This window comes from Ischnura elegans, chromosome 5 (genome assembly GCF_921293095.1).
Source record: "Ischnura elegans chromosome 5, ioIscEleg1.1, whole genome shotgun sequence".
Classification (NCBI taxonomy): domain Eukaryota; kingdom Metazoa; phylum Arthropoda; class Insecta; order Odonata; family Coenagrionidae; genus Ischnura; species Ischnura elegans.
In genome coordinates this window covers 114,387,778-114,405,427 of record NC_060250.1, presented here as the reverse complement: position 1 = coordinate 114,405,427, position 17,650 = coordinate 114,387,778, and the positions used below count along the sequence as shown (strand labels likewise).

At 37.0% G+C, this 17,650-nt stretch overlaps 1 protein-coding gene across 4 annotated transcripts in view; it reads left to right on the top strand.

Annotated features, from left to right (window-relative positions):
• LOC124159434 (dnaJ homolog subfamily B member 3) overlaps positions 1–17,650 on the top strand; it is a 301,576-nt gene that overhangs the window by 276,251 nt on the left and 7,675 nt on the right. The window contains exons 2-7 of one of the 4 annotated variants that reach the window (XM_046535244.1): positions 6,591–6,788; positions 8,394–8,503; positions 10,536–10,688; positions 13,069–13,287; positions 14,778–15,030; positions 16,939–17,142. In XM_046535244.1, the coding sequence (XP_046391200.1) occupies positions 6,661–6,788; positions 8,394–8,503; positions 10,536–10,688; positions 13,069–13,287; positions 14,778–15,030; positions 16,939–16,942 (867 nt within the window). In that variant the 5' untranslated portion in view covers positions 6,591–6,660 and the 3' untranslated portion in view covers positions 16,943–17,142. Of the gene's footprint in view, positions 1–6,111; positions 6,244–6,590; positions 6,789–8,393; positions 8,504–10,535; positions 10,689–13,068; positions 13,288–14,777; positions 15,031–16,938; positions 17,143–17,650 lie in introns of those variants that run through there. The other 3 variants (XM_046535243.1, XM_046535242.1, XM_046535245.1) reach the window with 3 other exon arrangements.

The window sequence follows — 17,650 nt, the reverse complement described above, 5'->3', positions numbered from 1 at the left end:
TAGTCGGGTCTGACCGCGGGTCGTCCTGTGTGCTTGGCCTGTGTCTGACAAGCGTGTGCGAGTCTGATTAAGGCTAGGATGAGTACATACTGACTTGTGTGGAATCACCCCGCGTGCCACACCTCCTGGTGATGGCTTACACAGTATCTCGTAGATGTAGTCCCAGTTGTAATTTCCTATTCACGGCCTTCACAAAATCCAAATCTGCTACAATCTGAATTCGGTGATTGAAAACAGCTCATTAAGAACGAGATGTGTGCGGCAGATTCGGTAAGCAGCTACACAACTCGATTCTATGCAACGCAATCAACCACAACCAACTCCACTGGATTTGGATTTTATCGTTCATTACGAACCATTATGAACGTTATCCTTCATTTTGACAAAGCAAGTACGTAGTTCGCTGTGAGCTCAGATTGGGCACACACAAAGCGGGATCTGTTTTAGTTAACCCTGCGTACGCAGTTTTGACACTTTGGGCTCTTTACACATTGCGTCAACTTCGACAATCAACTGGATGAGTCAAAACGTTTCGTACTTGAAAAAAAACCGCGCGCTCGCTCTAGCAAAGTAACTTGATGAAATGGGAATGTTTTAAGAAATTTCAATGCGTCGCGTTTGACTTCTTGGCATTCATTTTCAATGTGAGTCCCTATTATTTGCATTAAGGCTAGATAAGGTTTGTTGTAAAGGCATCGTAAAGTTAAGATTGTTCTATATTTTCTGTCATGCAAAATATGAAAGCGTGATTGATTGATCGCTAACTTTTTGTTTTCTATTATTAATAGTTTGATTTGCTTGGTTGCATGTTCGTGTGCTTAACACTCTTATTTCCTGGTCTGATCGCGTCTCGTTGTTCTTTGTGCTTGACTTGTGTCCGGCAAGGGAGCCCGTTTCTATTTAGGCTCGGATGAATGCTGCTTTGCATTGCTGCTTTCGTTATGGAATCACCCCGTGCCTCACCGCCTGATTGTGGCTTGCACGGTACCTTGTAAACGTTTATGTAAATCATTTCGTTCAATACAATGAATCGTTCGTATTCAAAGATTCGGTCATGACCTCACTACTCTTCTTTACAGTCTGCCACCTCGTCCTCAGCCAAGGTGCGTATAATAGGCACCTTGGGTCCTCAGCTTCTCAGACCTTTTGCTCCACTCCCTTCTTCTGTTTTTGGGCATCCCCCTTCCACGCGTGCGTCACCAATCGGGCGGAACCTCATTTTTGTCTGTTACCCTTTGGGTCCCTGACCTTTTTCACTGTTGATATATTTTTTGTGCAGGAAAAAGGGAAACGGAAAGAACCTGAAGTGAGATGCGTTCGATCATCTCCCAATGCATTATTTTCCTCAGGATGAGAGGATCTGCTTTGAACCATTTACCCTCTAGGAAGAATTTCATTTTTATTTTAATCAAAACTGGAAGCTTTTTGCGTGGTGAATATGGGCTCCTAAATGGTAATAAAAAAAAACTTTGAAACTTTCACAACTTCAATTTTACTCACGACCATTTTCGGCGCTTATGTCATCTTCTGGCCCTTCAAATTTCTCTTGTTAATCTCCATCATTGGCCGGAATTTCGTGACGTCACTCATTATAGTTAGCGGTGTGGGAAAAATGAAACATTGAATTTTACGTAAAATCGTACCCTTGTGCTGCGGAACGGTTTGAACGTTAACCAAAATTTATTTTCTCAACTGCAAACATTTAGATTAAACGTATCTATGCGCTCAGTACACGTTAAGGAAGTTTTTGAAAACCGATTTAAAAGCGCGAATTTACTGCTTGAATTACGCTTCTACGGGACTGAGTGGCACCACCTTAGTGTAGTCCCCTTGGCTGTACTTCCCAAAAATTTCGGGGGCCCGAGCCCGAAACTAGGGTGGGGCAGATGCCCCGGGCGATAGATTTCAAGGGGCGGCAAAATTTGAAAAGTTTATTTTAGTTAAGTTATTTGTTTTTTCAAAATTATAATGCCACAATATATGTTGCTAGATTTTATTTGGTTTTGTAGCACATTTTATCAACTTTAGTACACTGTCTTTGAATACCGTATTATTTTCAATTAGTTACTATAAAAAAATTATTTGTATAATCAGAGAGGGAGCACACCATACCCAGTAAAGGGGAGTGGCCAATCGCCAAAATCACCTCACGTCAATGGACACCCCCTTATCTACCCTCCCTTTCGTTACCAGTTCAGGATGCTCCCTGAAATCCAAAACCTCATCTCCAAATTGCAAAATGACATTGTTTTCTCGTTTAAACTCTGGGACCATATCTGCCAATAACTTATTCAGCATTCCCTCTGGGATCCCGGGTACTCCTGGGAATAGGGAACTTGCATATATTTCAGATATAATCAATTGCCCCAAAATTATATAAAAATATATGTTTGCATACCTCGGTGAAAGTTTTTTTATTATTTTATGACGTGGTTTGCGATATTTAATGCATCAAAGTTCACGAAAATTTTCAAATTCAAGTGAGAAGCGAAAACGCCCGATGATTGGCTGGTAGAAAAGTGACGTCATAGTTCAGTACGAGGCACGGCGGCACGGCCATAGTAGAGGTTGCATAATTGAATACATGCGACGGCGTGGTTATGATTCATTTATTGAAGTGCAGACGTATCGGAGTTGTTCATTGTGACTTCAGGGCTATTATTTGATCTATTTCTCCTCCATCGAAAGCGATAGATTGCGTAAAGATGAAGGCATATGGTTATTCTTACGCTGATCCTAGCAAGCTCCCTGTTACTGATTCCATCATGATAACAGGGTATTTTAGTGAAACTGTAGACTTCGTCGGCTCGGAAAGTCGATGCCGAGAAATGAAAAGGTAGCTGATGTGCATCTGTAATGTTTTATAGTTCATAACAAAGTGAGACTTGCGTATAATATTGGCGAAAGCGTATACTCATGTGAAATGTGTATTCTTTTGGCAGTCCGGTAGAGTCTTATGGTGAACTTATTTCCACCTCGAAGCTGTCGATGATACTTTCAACTTAAAAATACCTTGCCTGGAGGGCGACAGGAAGCTCTGAGGAAGCCAGACTATCAATGTTTCAATTAAGTAGCGATAATATAGACGAACTTCCAACACAATCTACCATCTTGTGACTAAAAACCCCGAAGCCACTTCCTATTCTGCAGAAAGAATCGGTCAATCGCACTTCGATCAATATAATAAACACAACGTCTTCAGGTGTTAATAAGTTACTTTTGAAATGAAATACTTCCTAAATTAGCATTAAAATGTGCATGTTTTCCAAACAGAGTCTTTAATACATTTTGGGAGCTTTTCTCACGATATATCTGAAACCTACTCTAAAGGCGAGCTCATCGTCATTGCGATCGGTTGTCACTTAAAAATTCCATATCGGAAATCCTAGAGGGATGACTTTCGACGATGACCGTGATCACCTGCACTCTCACTATCACTGGAACCCGTGGTGAAAATATCATCCCAATCCAATTTCTATTTGGTTGTAACTGGGGAAAGAGCAACATAAAACTGCGCATTCTTTGGGCAACTTTGGGTTTGACTTTCCCTCAAACACACCATTTCCCCTGTGGTGCACATCAGTCCTATCTTTATACGATGGCCTGACAACCTTTAAATGGATCCTTGGTTTATCCTGACAACCAACTAAATGGAAATTGCTGATCCACACATGTCCATTCTTATCTCCATAGTTTCCAAATCAAAGGCAGCGGAACATTCCTCTTGTGACTCAACTTTTTTTTGAAAAGCAAGCAACGGCGTAGAATAAAATCAAAGAATGCTGCGATTCATTTTTGTGACCACCTCTGGATTCCATTCTTTTTCCATCTACAACTTCCTTTATCTTTCGGGGTAAACCATGGGACAAGATAATGTTTAAATATTTTCATTAATTTATAACAAAATATAAGTTCGAAAAATACCCAAAAGCCATTTTATTAATCCGCATTGATGAGTGTAAATTAATGTGGAAGATGAATGCTGTAAACGTAGTAGTTTTCCTTAGGTTGAGTTGCAAAGTTCATGAAGTTGACAAAACGGCTAATTTTTCGGTGCGCGGAGTCATTTATTGCACTGACCGTGTCTACATTTTTCAATTTTTTTGTAATAAAATAAATCAGAATTTAGGATAAAATTTCCTTTAAAATGACGTATAGTTCATTATTATAGCATGTAGTGAAGCCAGGATATAAATTTGCCAAGTACAGCGGCACATCATTTTGACGCCGACAGTAGAAGAAAACGCTGTCTTCTCGGCTGGCACTCGAATGCATGAGGATCAACGTTGCTCTATATTTTCATATTTCCTCCCTTGATTTTAAACATCATGGAATTTTCTATGTCCTTCCGTAACTGAAATTTGACAAGTGCCTTAATAATTTGAGTCCATCGTAACGATCGTAACCATCGAGAAACACCTATCTCGTTTTTGTTCGGAAGTTGAGTTTTTATTCTACGGCGGCCGAATTATCGAATAATCTATGTTTCAAGTTATTCAGTCAATGAAATATGGAAACATTATTAATATTAAAGTTATCTTCGCTCAAATAGCACACGGGTTTATCATTCCGTTTATCATACTCTTATTTTTCCGAAACGCTCATCCCGACAGACGGCATGCATCGAGGCTTTTCTTCTAATTTCCTCCGTGGGAATGCAGACGAAATTTTTTTCTGGGGTGTTATTGCACAGAGGAACAATGCACCACTTGTATGTTTTCCTTATTTCACCCATGTTCTCCTTTAAACGCAACGTGGCTCTTCCAAACCTGCAGTTACTGGGCTTGGATCTTGGACTCGTACTGAACTATGACGTCACAGCCAATGATTAGTGGGGGCGGTATTTTTTAGCCCGCGAAACTCGGGCGACTTTTGGGAGTCATTTTCTAGGGTATAAACTGAATTTTAAGCGGAAAAAAGTATATTGCTGTACTAAGTGTTTACTGTAGTATATCAGCATACTGTTTATAAAAAGTATGCAATTTCCCTATTGAACTTATATCCATGAACCAGGACAAGTTCGTAGCCAGATTTTTTTTCGAGGGATTTGAATGGGAGGGAGGGATTCATTTAGAGTGTTACTTTTGTAGGATGGGGAGGGTCAATGATTTCAAAAATTTTCTGTTCAACTTTAAGCTTCCTACTCCTAATTTTTTCAAAAACATTTTAAGTAGCAAAGAGAGGCCGGAAAAATGTGCTACTTTAAGTGTTGATCTCTCTTCTTTGGTATCATGTTGTAGGGGATTCGGCTGATTTTACCCAGTATCTAGTGCGGCTCACTCTATTTTCCCATGCTATGCATTGCATCTTCGCCCATCCTTATAAAGCCACAAAAACGTCAGTCGTTCCAATTCTTTCGCCAGAATGGTCCGCAAAAGTAGATTTTACCTACCTAATAACTGGAAAATCAATTTATGATGAAATGCATGAATGGTTGATGTAACAAGTTATGCTGACTTTCCTCTACAATTTGTAAATAATTTTCTATTCGTTGTTTCTTCTGGAAAGATTCTATTAATGGGTCCTAAAATATAGCACACACATCCTACCTACGGTTTTAAGTATTACCCTTAATAATTTATAAAAGTCTCTTTCCCAATAATTTAGTTAATATTTTCAACTATTTTTACTTGTAGAATTTAGAGAGGACTATCTATGACCGTGTTGCTGGCTGAAGATAGTTGTTTGCTTTGTTGTTACCAATGGCATATTCAAATTTTGCCGCATTTTTATTCGTGACGACGTTGCCACAGGCATAAAGCCATGCTCTAAGACCGTGGCCATGCGTATATGACGCAGGAGATAATAAAAAATATAATATAAATCTATTCACAACTGTTTATAACTTAAGTGAAATTAGACTAATTTAATTGAAATAAATATTTAAATTTTTTAATAGTTCTTTTATTGCCATTTGCTTTCAAGCATACTCTTGGGTTTCTTTGTTTTCCGATATAGTTAATTCAGTGTACGGGAGACTTTTTTTTATCGATCTTGAGTTTACATATGTATTAGGTGAATCGCTTAAGGGTATTACCGGTATTACCTTTCTTATTAAGTCCGCAGGTTCGCTGCATTTTTCACGTGTTCGTCGTGAATCCATTAGCAACCAGTGTTTGGGTAGATGGCGGGGTGAGCGAGGTAATTTATTTCTGGAAGTTTGGAACTCTTTGGAACACATGCTCAGCTAAATTATAGTTGGCTGGACATGGTTGACAGCACTAATTGTCCTCTTTCGTTCTGGTGAGGATTTTTGCTTCTTTGTATTACACTTGTCGTGTTATCGGTTGTTTAGCAGTGATGTATGTTTCGTATCAATGGACAGCTATTTCTAATTAGTGAAATTTAGTTAAGTCGTGACGGTCTGCTCTCGTTGACTATACTGTTGAACCATTGTTTAATACGTTGGTTGATTTCAATGTAGCTAATATTTGCTTGGCTGTTGGTGTTAATTTTATGTGTGCTGATACATTTCTGCTCTTTGCTCACAATCTATAGAAGTTTTAGGGCAATTTGTCATTCCTATCCACTGACGTATTACCTTGTGAATTTGGCTGTTTCTAATTTTTTAAAATTTTGTTCTTTTTCAGAGTTCGCGATCACTGGCATCGTGCTGTTTCGTGGGTGGAAGTTTACCTCACAAGATATTAACTTTATAACATGGACGGAAGAAGTGGTCATCGGTCAAGGGGAAGCCGGGGAGGAAGCACGACCTCAGCAGTTGTTATCGACTACTACAAAATTCTCGAGGTTCCTCGAGGCGTTTCCACAGCAGAGATAAAAAAAGCGTAAGTACTCATTTCCTAGTGGATACCACTGTGATTTCTCTCTGTGACTTCACGTGATCACGAACGTTTCATGGAGAAACATATTACTTCACTTAACATACGGCATTCGAGGAACCAAGTCCAGCCAACAGTTACAAGTTGGTCTCTGCTCTATTTTCAATTACTGTAATGACTCATCAAATGTAGGGATAATAGTAAGGTCAATTTAGCTAACCTTACTAGCGACCGTTTTGAAGGGAGCTGATTTTGAAAGACTCAAATATGATGGTGACGAGATTGCATTATTTTTCGTGTGCATTCTCATCCCCTTGAATGCAAGTATGCTGTGTGAGTAGCATTTCTTCGTGGTATATTTGGGAGTTAATCATTGAAAGTGTCTTTAGTCATTAAAATTTGATGAGGTGATTAAATCAGCTGGAGTTTTTGTGTATGGAATCTGCAAAGGTCGTTTATTGTTAGTTTTTCAAAATGCATTAATGTATTATCTGGTATATGACCCATATCTATCTCATGGTAGGAGTGTACGTGAATCTTTAATTTCAAAATGTGACTTTTGGTGTGAATTGCTCTTCATATTATTCTTATGATGGTCTGTAATTCAATTCTGTAATATTTTCCTGGATGAATAGGTAGTTTTGAATTTGCCTGAAAGTCCTTTTTCCGCCACTTCTGGGTTAAAAGAAACATGTTCCTCTGTACATTTCTCTTCACCCAAGTTTTGGATGATGATCTTGAAAGTTTTTTACTTCACGTATTTGTTAATACATATTTGCTCTGTTGCTTTGTTCTTCAGTACTATTTTGTATCATTTAGTTGTTGATTAGCCACTAGTCTTTTTTCAAAGCAAGTGCAAGTCACACTACTGTTCCATCACTCATGGGAAAACACAAAAAAGAGTAACCATGCAAGTTTGCAGTGTTGGTAGGAGTACTGAGAAAAGGTATCTAGGCTTAATTACAGTGACTTTGTCACACACAAAAAGTAATCAATTACAAATCGAGTACAAATTACTGATTTTAAAAGTAATCAGTAAAACCACAGTTACAATTACTCCTGGTATGGTTGTCTGCTCTGGAGACCACTTGGCTACTGCCAAATTGTGCTGTAAAAACGTGAAATAATTGAGTCATAGAAACTGCTAAAGTTGCATTTTTACATTTGATACATACAATTATTACTGGTGTAACAATACAAGGGGTATCATATTTTGTACCCATCATAGCAGGCTACAACATAAAGAGTGTCTGAACTTAGGCCAGCAAATTATGGCAGTCTGGGACTAGAAGATATCTTTTAAGCTGGGGTGAATCAGTGAAATCAGCAAAGTAATAGTTGATTACGAGCAAGTAATGATTATAAAGGAAGTAACGATACTTCTTTTACCATAGGGAGTAAATTACAAATAAAAATCACATTGCATAAAAGTAATCTTTACTAGTAACAAATACAGCAAAAGTAGTCGTTACAAGTCCGATTACATTTACTGTTTACATACGAACACTGCAAATTATTATGTGATCTGTAATGTAACAAAGGGTATAATTGAAAAATTTATTTCCAAGATAGTTTATTTTAATAGTTAACCAATATTCTTTTTGCTTTTAGGTACAGAAAGTTGGCTTTGAAGTGGCATCCTGACAAAAATCCAGACAACCAAGATGAAGCCAATAAACGGTTCAAAGAAATCTCAGAAGCATACGAAGTTCTTTCCGATGGTACGTTTTAATACTTTTCTGTTTGTTTTCATAATTTTAATAGGCTTAGGTGTGCATTGAAGAAATCGCATTTAAGTCATCTTATTTCCCAATTTTGCAGATAAGTTAACTTAATGTACTGTTTTCATTGGTCTGCTATTTCCAAGCATTCTAAACAAATAATTTGGGTGGTAAAATTGCAAACAAGTTCACTTGCCAGTAATGCTTTTACCTGGAAACATATTTGTGTGCCTGACATTTAATGAACCATTGATATTGTCACCTTCTCAGTTAAGGCCAACCGTATTTTGCGTGGGCTTCAATAACATAATATCAGCACCAGTTAATTTAGTTGCTGGCAGTTTGACATAACTCCTTTGCCATCTTACCTCCCAATATGTTTTCCTACACTGCTGCAACAAGATCGTGTCATTGGCTTATGTCCTCTCAGAAGTTGCGCACACGTTGCATTATTTACTTCAACCAGCTGCTCTCTCTTTGAACTTCAATTGCAGAATCGGCCTGGGTTTAATTTTGTTGTAGGTAATATGTTTAATTGCATATGATTGTTACTGGATGAGGGTCATACCAATCATCTATTTATTGATTGAATTACTCAGTGCTATCAAGTTCTGTTTTCAGTACTTAAGGACCTCTTACTGAAAAAGTGGTGGGTGAACCATGAGTCAGCATGGCATGGTTTGAAATAAATATCTTCTACACCATGAAAGTGCTTAAAGATAAATAGCCGTCATTGAATTTGGAAGTTATAGAAGCTCTATCATTTGGTCCCAATTATTAGCATTGTAGGCAAAATCATGATTTCATCTGTGTTGTTGGTGAATTGTTCCTGAGAAAAACGTTCAGAATAATCCAATAAATTTTAGGCTTTTTATGCTTATAATAGGTATACATGTGGTGAAACTGGTGGGAAACCTAAGGATATCAGTCAATTTTATTTATTGTATAAACACACAAACTGGTCTTGAAATTGCAAAGATGTAACATTTTTATGATCATTTGTGTCTGGGAAATCAGTAGAAGAATCTCTTGGTAGGCTATTTATGGTATTATGTTGAGTGTATGTTGCTCAAACTTGATTTCTTAGTCTGGATAAACCGTAATACCTTATTTTCCAAAATGCAAATGTGTGGGTGTCCAAAAAATGGCAAATTATATCATGATTGTATTGCTGTTGATTGATATTTTTTAAAGGATTTCATATTGAATATGATTTGATCATAATATGTTGTACAATTTTGCTATCACATAAATGCCCTTAGATTGCATTTCCCCTGACAACCATAGGTAATATAACTATATGTAACATTCTGGAGTATAATATTGTTTTGTTGATGTTTTATGACTTAGCTCTTCATAGTAGGACCAGGGGTATGACGGAAAGATATTTTTGGAGATTATCAAGATACAAAGCTCCTCTCCAAACATCCTTATTCACCGGCTGCTAATAGATTTAAAAAGATTTTATTCTGTTTTATAAAAACAAAAGCAGTGCATCTACACATTCCTTTGCCTCAGCTGTGATCAGATATATCCTAATGAGAACTTAATAAATTTAGTTAATAATAGTCACTTAGGTTGTTTACATTGATTTTTATTTTTCTCTCCCTGGCCATAATTTTTTAAAATCACCATATGTGATGTGTAAAGTTGGATTATTGCACAGACTGTTTTAAGTTAAGATGTTAATGTTGTGATGGTTTCCCTGTTATATATATTTGGACAAAAGCATAAAAATAAGAAAAAATATTGATTTGGTTTATTGCTAGTTGGGAAAATGCTAAGTCTTATACACAGGCCAATGCAGCTGAGGTCAGTAAAATGAATCTCATCTTTGCCCCATCAATAGCAATGGTCTTATACTGATGCTCAATTTTTATGGAAAAAGGATACATGTACATTCTGCAGGCCCGTTGCCCTCACTTCAGTGTTAATTTTTTGTTCTTTTATGTCTTACATTATTTATAAACTGCAACATTCCTTCCCCCTTCCTGCTACCCCTCTTGAAAACCCTGCCACCACCATTCCACAGAGTCCAAGCGGCGCATTTATGACCAACGTCTTCGGGGAGGTGGCTCATTTGGCAGTGGATTCAGCACTGGATCAGGCTCAGGGGGACGTTCTCCCCGTGGATTTCCTTCATTCCGCAGTTTTTTCTTCGAGTCTCCCTTTCACCGCTTCTTTGGTATAGACCCATAGAAATCCCTAAAAAAATTTCCTCATCTCTTCCTATCTTCCCCTCATTTTTATATTAAAAGATATGCAGTAACTCCTTGATTTTTAGTCTTCTGTGTCCATGGTTCATCACTGTGCTAGGCCCCAGAATCATGTCTGGAGTATCGTGTGAATTGACTACCAATTAAGTCACTTCAGTGATAGGTGATATACTTTGCCCTTCGATTGCCTCTTGGTGGGTCATTATTGTCTTCGAATTATACCCGACTTTCAAGTGGCTGTTTTTATCAACCAAAAATGTATTAAAATTGAGCCAAGACACAATTAATATTTGTGCCCGAGATGTTTATTAAGCTATGTCCCGAGAAGGCTATCTATAGTTCCGTATCAGAAGCTTTTGGTGTCTGATTTAATTCTCAGTTATTTCAGCTTTAATTGCCGTTAAAATAAGCAGCCATGCAATGAATGACCTGCTAGGATTCTTCTGGCAATGGAAGTGTTAAGGAATCATTTAAATGTGTGGATGTTATTAAATATGTAGGAATTAAGATTTTTAATCATGAAAAGATCATCCAACATGCAGTCATCAGCTCAAAGGGCTTGTTCTAAAATAAACACAGATGTTACTTTGCCGACTACATAATTGAAATCTTGTGTTTTTCAATGGGGTAATTTTTTTTGTCTTTTATCAATATGGCTCCCATATGCTTGACAAATGAGTGATTATTATTAAAAGCTATTGCATTGGCAGCAATTCGGGACTACAACTGGTGACTCTCTGAAAATCACTTGTAATGCAAAAGTTTTAGTACCTAAACATCCTTTTGAAAATTGACAATATCACTAAAAAAAAAGTGAAAGGTCATAGTGTATGAGATACCGGACTTCAAATGGAGGATTTACTGTTAATATTCCTTTTCCCGTCCCAACCACAGTCCTTCTTCTTTTGAAGATCCTTTCACTCTGCCTCTGGTGGCACTCTGACGTAGGGTGTCTGACCAACTGACTGGAACTGCTTGACCCGACCTTCGTTGCTCACTGCTGCTCCTAACTAATCTGTCCTCGTGTTTCTCACTCTTGCTTTACAGTAGTTATTTGTTTTTGCTGCCGTGAGAATGGACGAGGGGGAAAATGGGCTGAAGTCAAGATGTGCATTGAAAAATACTCACAATTTTTTTCTAGTTTGGATTGCCATTAAACACATTTTTGCCTCTTTTTTATGCCCTAATTTTAAGAATTTTTGTTGAAAGAAATCATTATAAACTTGGCCTCTCAACAATAGGATTTTGGTTGCATGGGATTTTTTTTCAAGTTTTGGATTTGACTCGGTTTTTAGTCAAATGAAATGGAATGCCTGTATGAACATTTCTTAAGATTTTCATACCACTGAGAAGGCAGCAAGCAGGTTTTTGGGTATGCTTAAGGTCTTCATGGAAGCAGACTTGAAATCACCCATGTGTACCCGTGTACTCGGTATGCAAGCAGGCTGGCATAGATGTTATCAGTTCTTTTAGAGCCTTTTGATGAACTTGGCGATATTTAAGGCCCAAATTGCTTATGCTATGTAGTCAATTTTAGTGCATTGTTTTCGTTTTAGTACAGTTCTGCGAACAAGTGTACTAGAAAGGCTAAAAATATTAGAATGGCTCTAACATAACATCTCTGCCCAGTTTCAGCATGATGAGTGTAATACCCTACCTTTTTTCATGTGAAATTGGTTATTAATTTTCTATTAACCCAAATCTGCATTGCTGTTTCATGTGTGTGGTTTTGAAAATTAATGATTTACTTTCAACAGAAATTAGCTTAATGAAATCTGGTGTGGTTAATTTTTATTTGTGGTTGTGTTCTCTCTTTAACATTGTGTTAACTCTGCATGTTTTTATTTATTTATTATCCCTCCTTGCAGCATTTGTGGTGACAATTTCATGGTCCATCATAGGCTTTGATTAATTAGCTTTTTTTAATTATAGGTTTTTAATGGCCTACCTCATTAATACCCATGCTACTAATACATCTGAAAAAGCTCTATGCTGACTCTTCCATTATGCTGGCATTCCATATCATGTCAAAAAAGATTCATCCAATGTTTTCATTTTTTTAATTGTTTGGAGGCTTTGTAAATTTAATCATTGTGTTTGGGTGGTAAAAAATATGATACTAGTCATCATTACACCGACATGGTCTTTAAGACTAATTTAATATTGCATAAATAATTAGATTTATATTTTCTGATATTATAAAGCATTTTTTAAGACATTTTTACAAAAAGTTTGTCATTTTGTCAAAGTAGACCATGCTTTTGCGCTGTGAGCGTTATTTCGATATTAAATGTGGATCTTCTTCTTTTTTTTCCTCCCCTATCTATCATGTCTTTTTACTTTCTGCAGAGAAAAAACGAAAGGTGTATGACCAGTATGGTAAGGAGGGTCTGTCTGGAGTTGGAGGAGGTAGGCGTCCTGGTGGCAGGCACCACCACGACTTCTTCTCTGACGATCCCAATGACATATTTGGTGGAGCGTTCCCAGGGTTCACATTCCGTGACCCAGAAGATGTGTTCAGGGAATTTTTTGGACCTGACATGGGCTTCCCTGATCTCTTCCCTCCAGGTAAATGATTTTCTGTTGGAAAGTGTTATTGTTTTGTAGCCATGTAATATAATCCTAAATTTGCATTGAATCAAGCAGTATTCCCTGGGATGGCTGCGGAACATACATTGTCCGAATGTCTTAGATGGTTATACTTCTGTGCTCATCTGTACTACTCAGCATGTCAACCCAGAATGCTATAGGGCTCATGTATATGTATAAAACTTGTAGTGTTCCTCAACAAGTTTGATATTTGCCAAAATTGTGTTGTTAAAGGAAAGTTGGGTAGCAAAATTGGAAATTTTCGATTCTGTGAAGAAAATATGCTGTCCAAATTATGACTCATCTTCTATTGCTTTTCACTACTACCACAAAAGCATGCATGTAAGAGTTACTATTGGAAATAAATCTTTTGATGTAAATTAAAACTGCTGCAATAGTTTGTCTTGTCCTTATTTAGTTTGCTTTTCACATCAGCCTAAGGTTTAGATGTATCCCTTAACATTTGAAAACCAAATTCAGGAGGATAGTATGGTTTAATGTCTCCATAATAACTATTTCTAAAAATTATAATGTTATCAGGATAATTTTTAGCCTTTGGGATAAATTTTGCATGTTATAATGATGGAAATGTATTAAAGTTGCGTTTAAAATTATTTATAAAATTTTGCTAAATTGAGGCATTGAAAGTAGCATCATTTTATGCTTGTATCAAAATTAATGTTAATGTTGAAAGTAAACACGAAGCAAATTTCTCATAGTGTCCTTCATTCATGCTTACAGTTTCAACTACCTGTTTCTTCGCTCTCAAATTCATTCCATTAGGGGTGTTTAGGTTAGAATTAGTGTAAAATGATGTGGTTAGCCAGCTGGATTCATTTCTTGGCCAGAGTAGAGGCTTGGAAGGGGGATTAAACATTATGACTGCTCTAATTCAGTTTCCTCTTTTGCTTCAATGTATTTTTGTAGTGCTAGTACCATTTCAATCTCTCTCTGGCCTTCCATATGTAATATTTTTGCTGCCGTTTAAATATGACAAAGATTGTGTCATGAATAATGAAAACCTTAAATTTGATAGTGCCAAAATTAGAAGTTTTCCTATTTATAAGCGTAACTTCACAACTACTGGCATGTTTTATTTTCTAACTGCTTTTACTGTGAATTCCCTGTCATCACATCTATAGAGAATGCCAATATGCTTCAGTTTGCTCCTTTAATCCATACTTTATGGATGGGACCTGTCGATTTTTACCCTCTTTGGATGTTCAATTTTCTTATATTCAAAGAAGATTCCTGGCTTTATTTCCTCAAAAAATTAAATATGGTTTTATGGTACCAAATTGGAATATGGCAAATGGAAAAAGAGATGAAAAGTCTCTGAATTTTCTTTCAATATTTGTTTATTAATGAATGATATCAATGCTGAAGCGAGCAAGCCAAAATATTTTGTGAATGTCATGTGTGCCCTCCTTTTTGAATATGTATCATTGGTTTTTTGAATCTTGTTTCAGCAAGGAGAGGGGGGGTCGGCAACAATCGTCACTCACATCCTCAGAATAGCTTGATGTCTCCCTTCCTCAGCCCATTTGGTTTTGGCTTTGGTGCCTTTGACGATTTGTTCGCCACCAATGGGTCCTTCACGTCCATCTCTTCGTTCCACTCGGGATTTGCTGGTCAGGGAGGTCGGCCCTCTGCCAGTGGCGCAATAAAGAGGACTTCCACGTCCACTCGCTTCGTAGGAGGAAAGAAAATCATGACCAAGAAGTGAGTACTGTTCTCTGAATGTTGTGGCATAATTGGCAAAGTAGCTTAAAATATAAGGAGAAGGCATTGGTTTCAGAAATGCTTTTTATTTACACAAACTGATTACATCATTTACTAGTGGCACTAAGGTTATTCTTACATTGGTTGTTGGTGAAATTCAACAATTAAATAGCCCTGCAAGACATCAGGAGCATACTCTAAATAAATTTGTGCTATGATATTGGAATAGATGTCGTAATGGTTCAGTCTGTCCTTTATTCAGTGCAAAGTTGGAGGAATCATGGATTTCAAAGTTTTTGGTAGTCCTATGAAATTGCTACACAAGACGTGTGAAGCTATACCTTGATAATTTTCTTTTTCTGCGTTAAAAAAAATTTGCATAATGCCTCATGTCACAATAACTAATTCTCCACGAGGCTGACGCAAAATCGCTCAAGTTTTATTAGCACCATGGACATTTCCTTCTTTTTTTTGAAATGAACATGTCCCTTCATGATTTTTCTAAGTTGATTAGGTTTTAATTGAGGCTTAAAGATGGTTTTCTTACCATTCCTACTTATTTGTTAAAATTTACCTACCCCGAGAATACCTGTTTGGTCATATTTACCACACCACTTTAGTGAACATAGAATTAATTATTTTATATACTCACTTATCTACTTGTGAAAGTACTCCATGTGGGCAGCAGATTAGTAATTCTTTGGGATTTATAGATAAGGCTCACGCAAATACAATGCCGGCAGTGGCGTATCTATGGGGTGGGGACTAGTGGGGTCTATGATCTTATGATATATTAGCCTTCCCTCATTGAGTCAAAACATAGAATAGACAAAAGTAAAATTTGTTTAGTTGCCACATTGTACAGAAGTACCTAGTTATATTTTCTGATGTATTTACCTACTTTAACAAATTGAAATACAAATTATCTCTAAACTTAGGGCCTATTTTACATGCTTTTGGTATGATGCAGTTCAGTGGTATATCCAGAGAGGGAAATGGGGGGAGGGTTATAGCCTAGAAACCTAGCCTGTAGAATTATGTGTTGTTCTTAGTCCAGACCTTTCTGTAAAGTTTTGATGGTTGATCATTACTTTGTAATGTCTGATGCTTTCCTTGTGAACAGTGTTGGTGAAAATCTCTCACGTTTGATGGGGGTGAGATTTTCCATGCAATTTTTCGCTACGCTTTCAATACTCTCACTGCTTTCAGGAATCCAAATGACATTCCTTTCATATTTTGCTGTTTTATATACAGTTTTTACTGCCTTCAAGCGATATGTTCTCTCAGTGTCTTCTGCTAGCTGAACAATCAGGAGATGCAGAGAGAAGACACCGCTCAAAGCTGTGAAAAAGTAAAAGAAACCAGCAAAATGTGGATGGAATGGCACTTGGATTATTGGATCCCTGAAGACAATGTGTGTGTTGCTTGTTGAAAGGTTGGAAGGAGAGATGGATAGCCTCACCTGGTGTGAAACCCCTAGAAATCTTCACTAATCATTAGTTTGAATTCAAATAAAGTTTCACTCACTCTTGCTTATTCATAAAAATAATTATTGCATCAAGAAGTCAGACTATGTTTTGTGAGGGCTTTTTAACGGTCAGAGAAAAGCCAGTGGATTTGAAATGGGTTGAGGACATGAGGGAAAAGTGAAAAAATCACCCATGGCACAAGGGAAAATTTTTATCATGATTTTAAGATCAAAAATAGCACAGTGTGATCGGTTGTCTGAGGGCTTGCATCTTTAGTATCAAAAGATAGTAAATTTGCCTTAGGAAATGCTTAAATTTGATATTACACCATTTTTGTGGTATAAGTTCTAGAAATTCAATTAGATTTTGCTTAATTCTAATTTATTTGTAAAGTAAATTTCTCTGCTTCACACTTAGCTTTGTCTTGTTTCTCTCATAGATAATTTGATCCCACTACAAGAGAGACTGAATAACTTGAAGGACTTTTTGGATGTTGTGTCAACTTAAATTCGACTCAATATTTTTAATCTTATTTGACTGAAATTAAGGTTTCAAGTTAATGTTTAACTATGTTTTCATTGTAATGAGAATGGAATGAATGAATTGATATAGTTTTGAAAGAAATTACATTATTTTGGAATAATTTTGTGTTTAATTCGTTCTCTTAAAAAAGTTAATCTAATGATCGAAACGAAATAGGAGATTTTGGTCTAGGAATACGTAACGACAGGGGAGAGAAAGCAGCAGAATTTTGTAGGAGAAACAAATCATTCATCACAAAGACGTGGTTCAATCATCATAAAGGGCGAAGGTACTAATGGAAAAGTCCAGGGGATGTGGGGAGATATCAAATAGACTACATTATGGTAAGACAGAGGTTTAGGAATAGTGTGAAAAACTCGCACAGCTTCCCTGCAGCGGATGCGAATTCGGACCACAATCTAGTGCTCATGAAATGCAACGTAAGATTCAAAAGACTTATAAGAGTTAGGAAGGCGAAGAAATGGAACGTAGAAGCCCTGAAGGGGAGTATGAGGAGAGAATATCAGGAACTAGTGAACATTAGTATGCGGGACATTGACAGCACCAAGACTGTTGAGGAAAGATGGGATAATATTAAAACGGGAATAGTCAAAGCGGCGGAGAAGTCA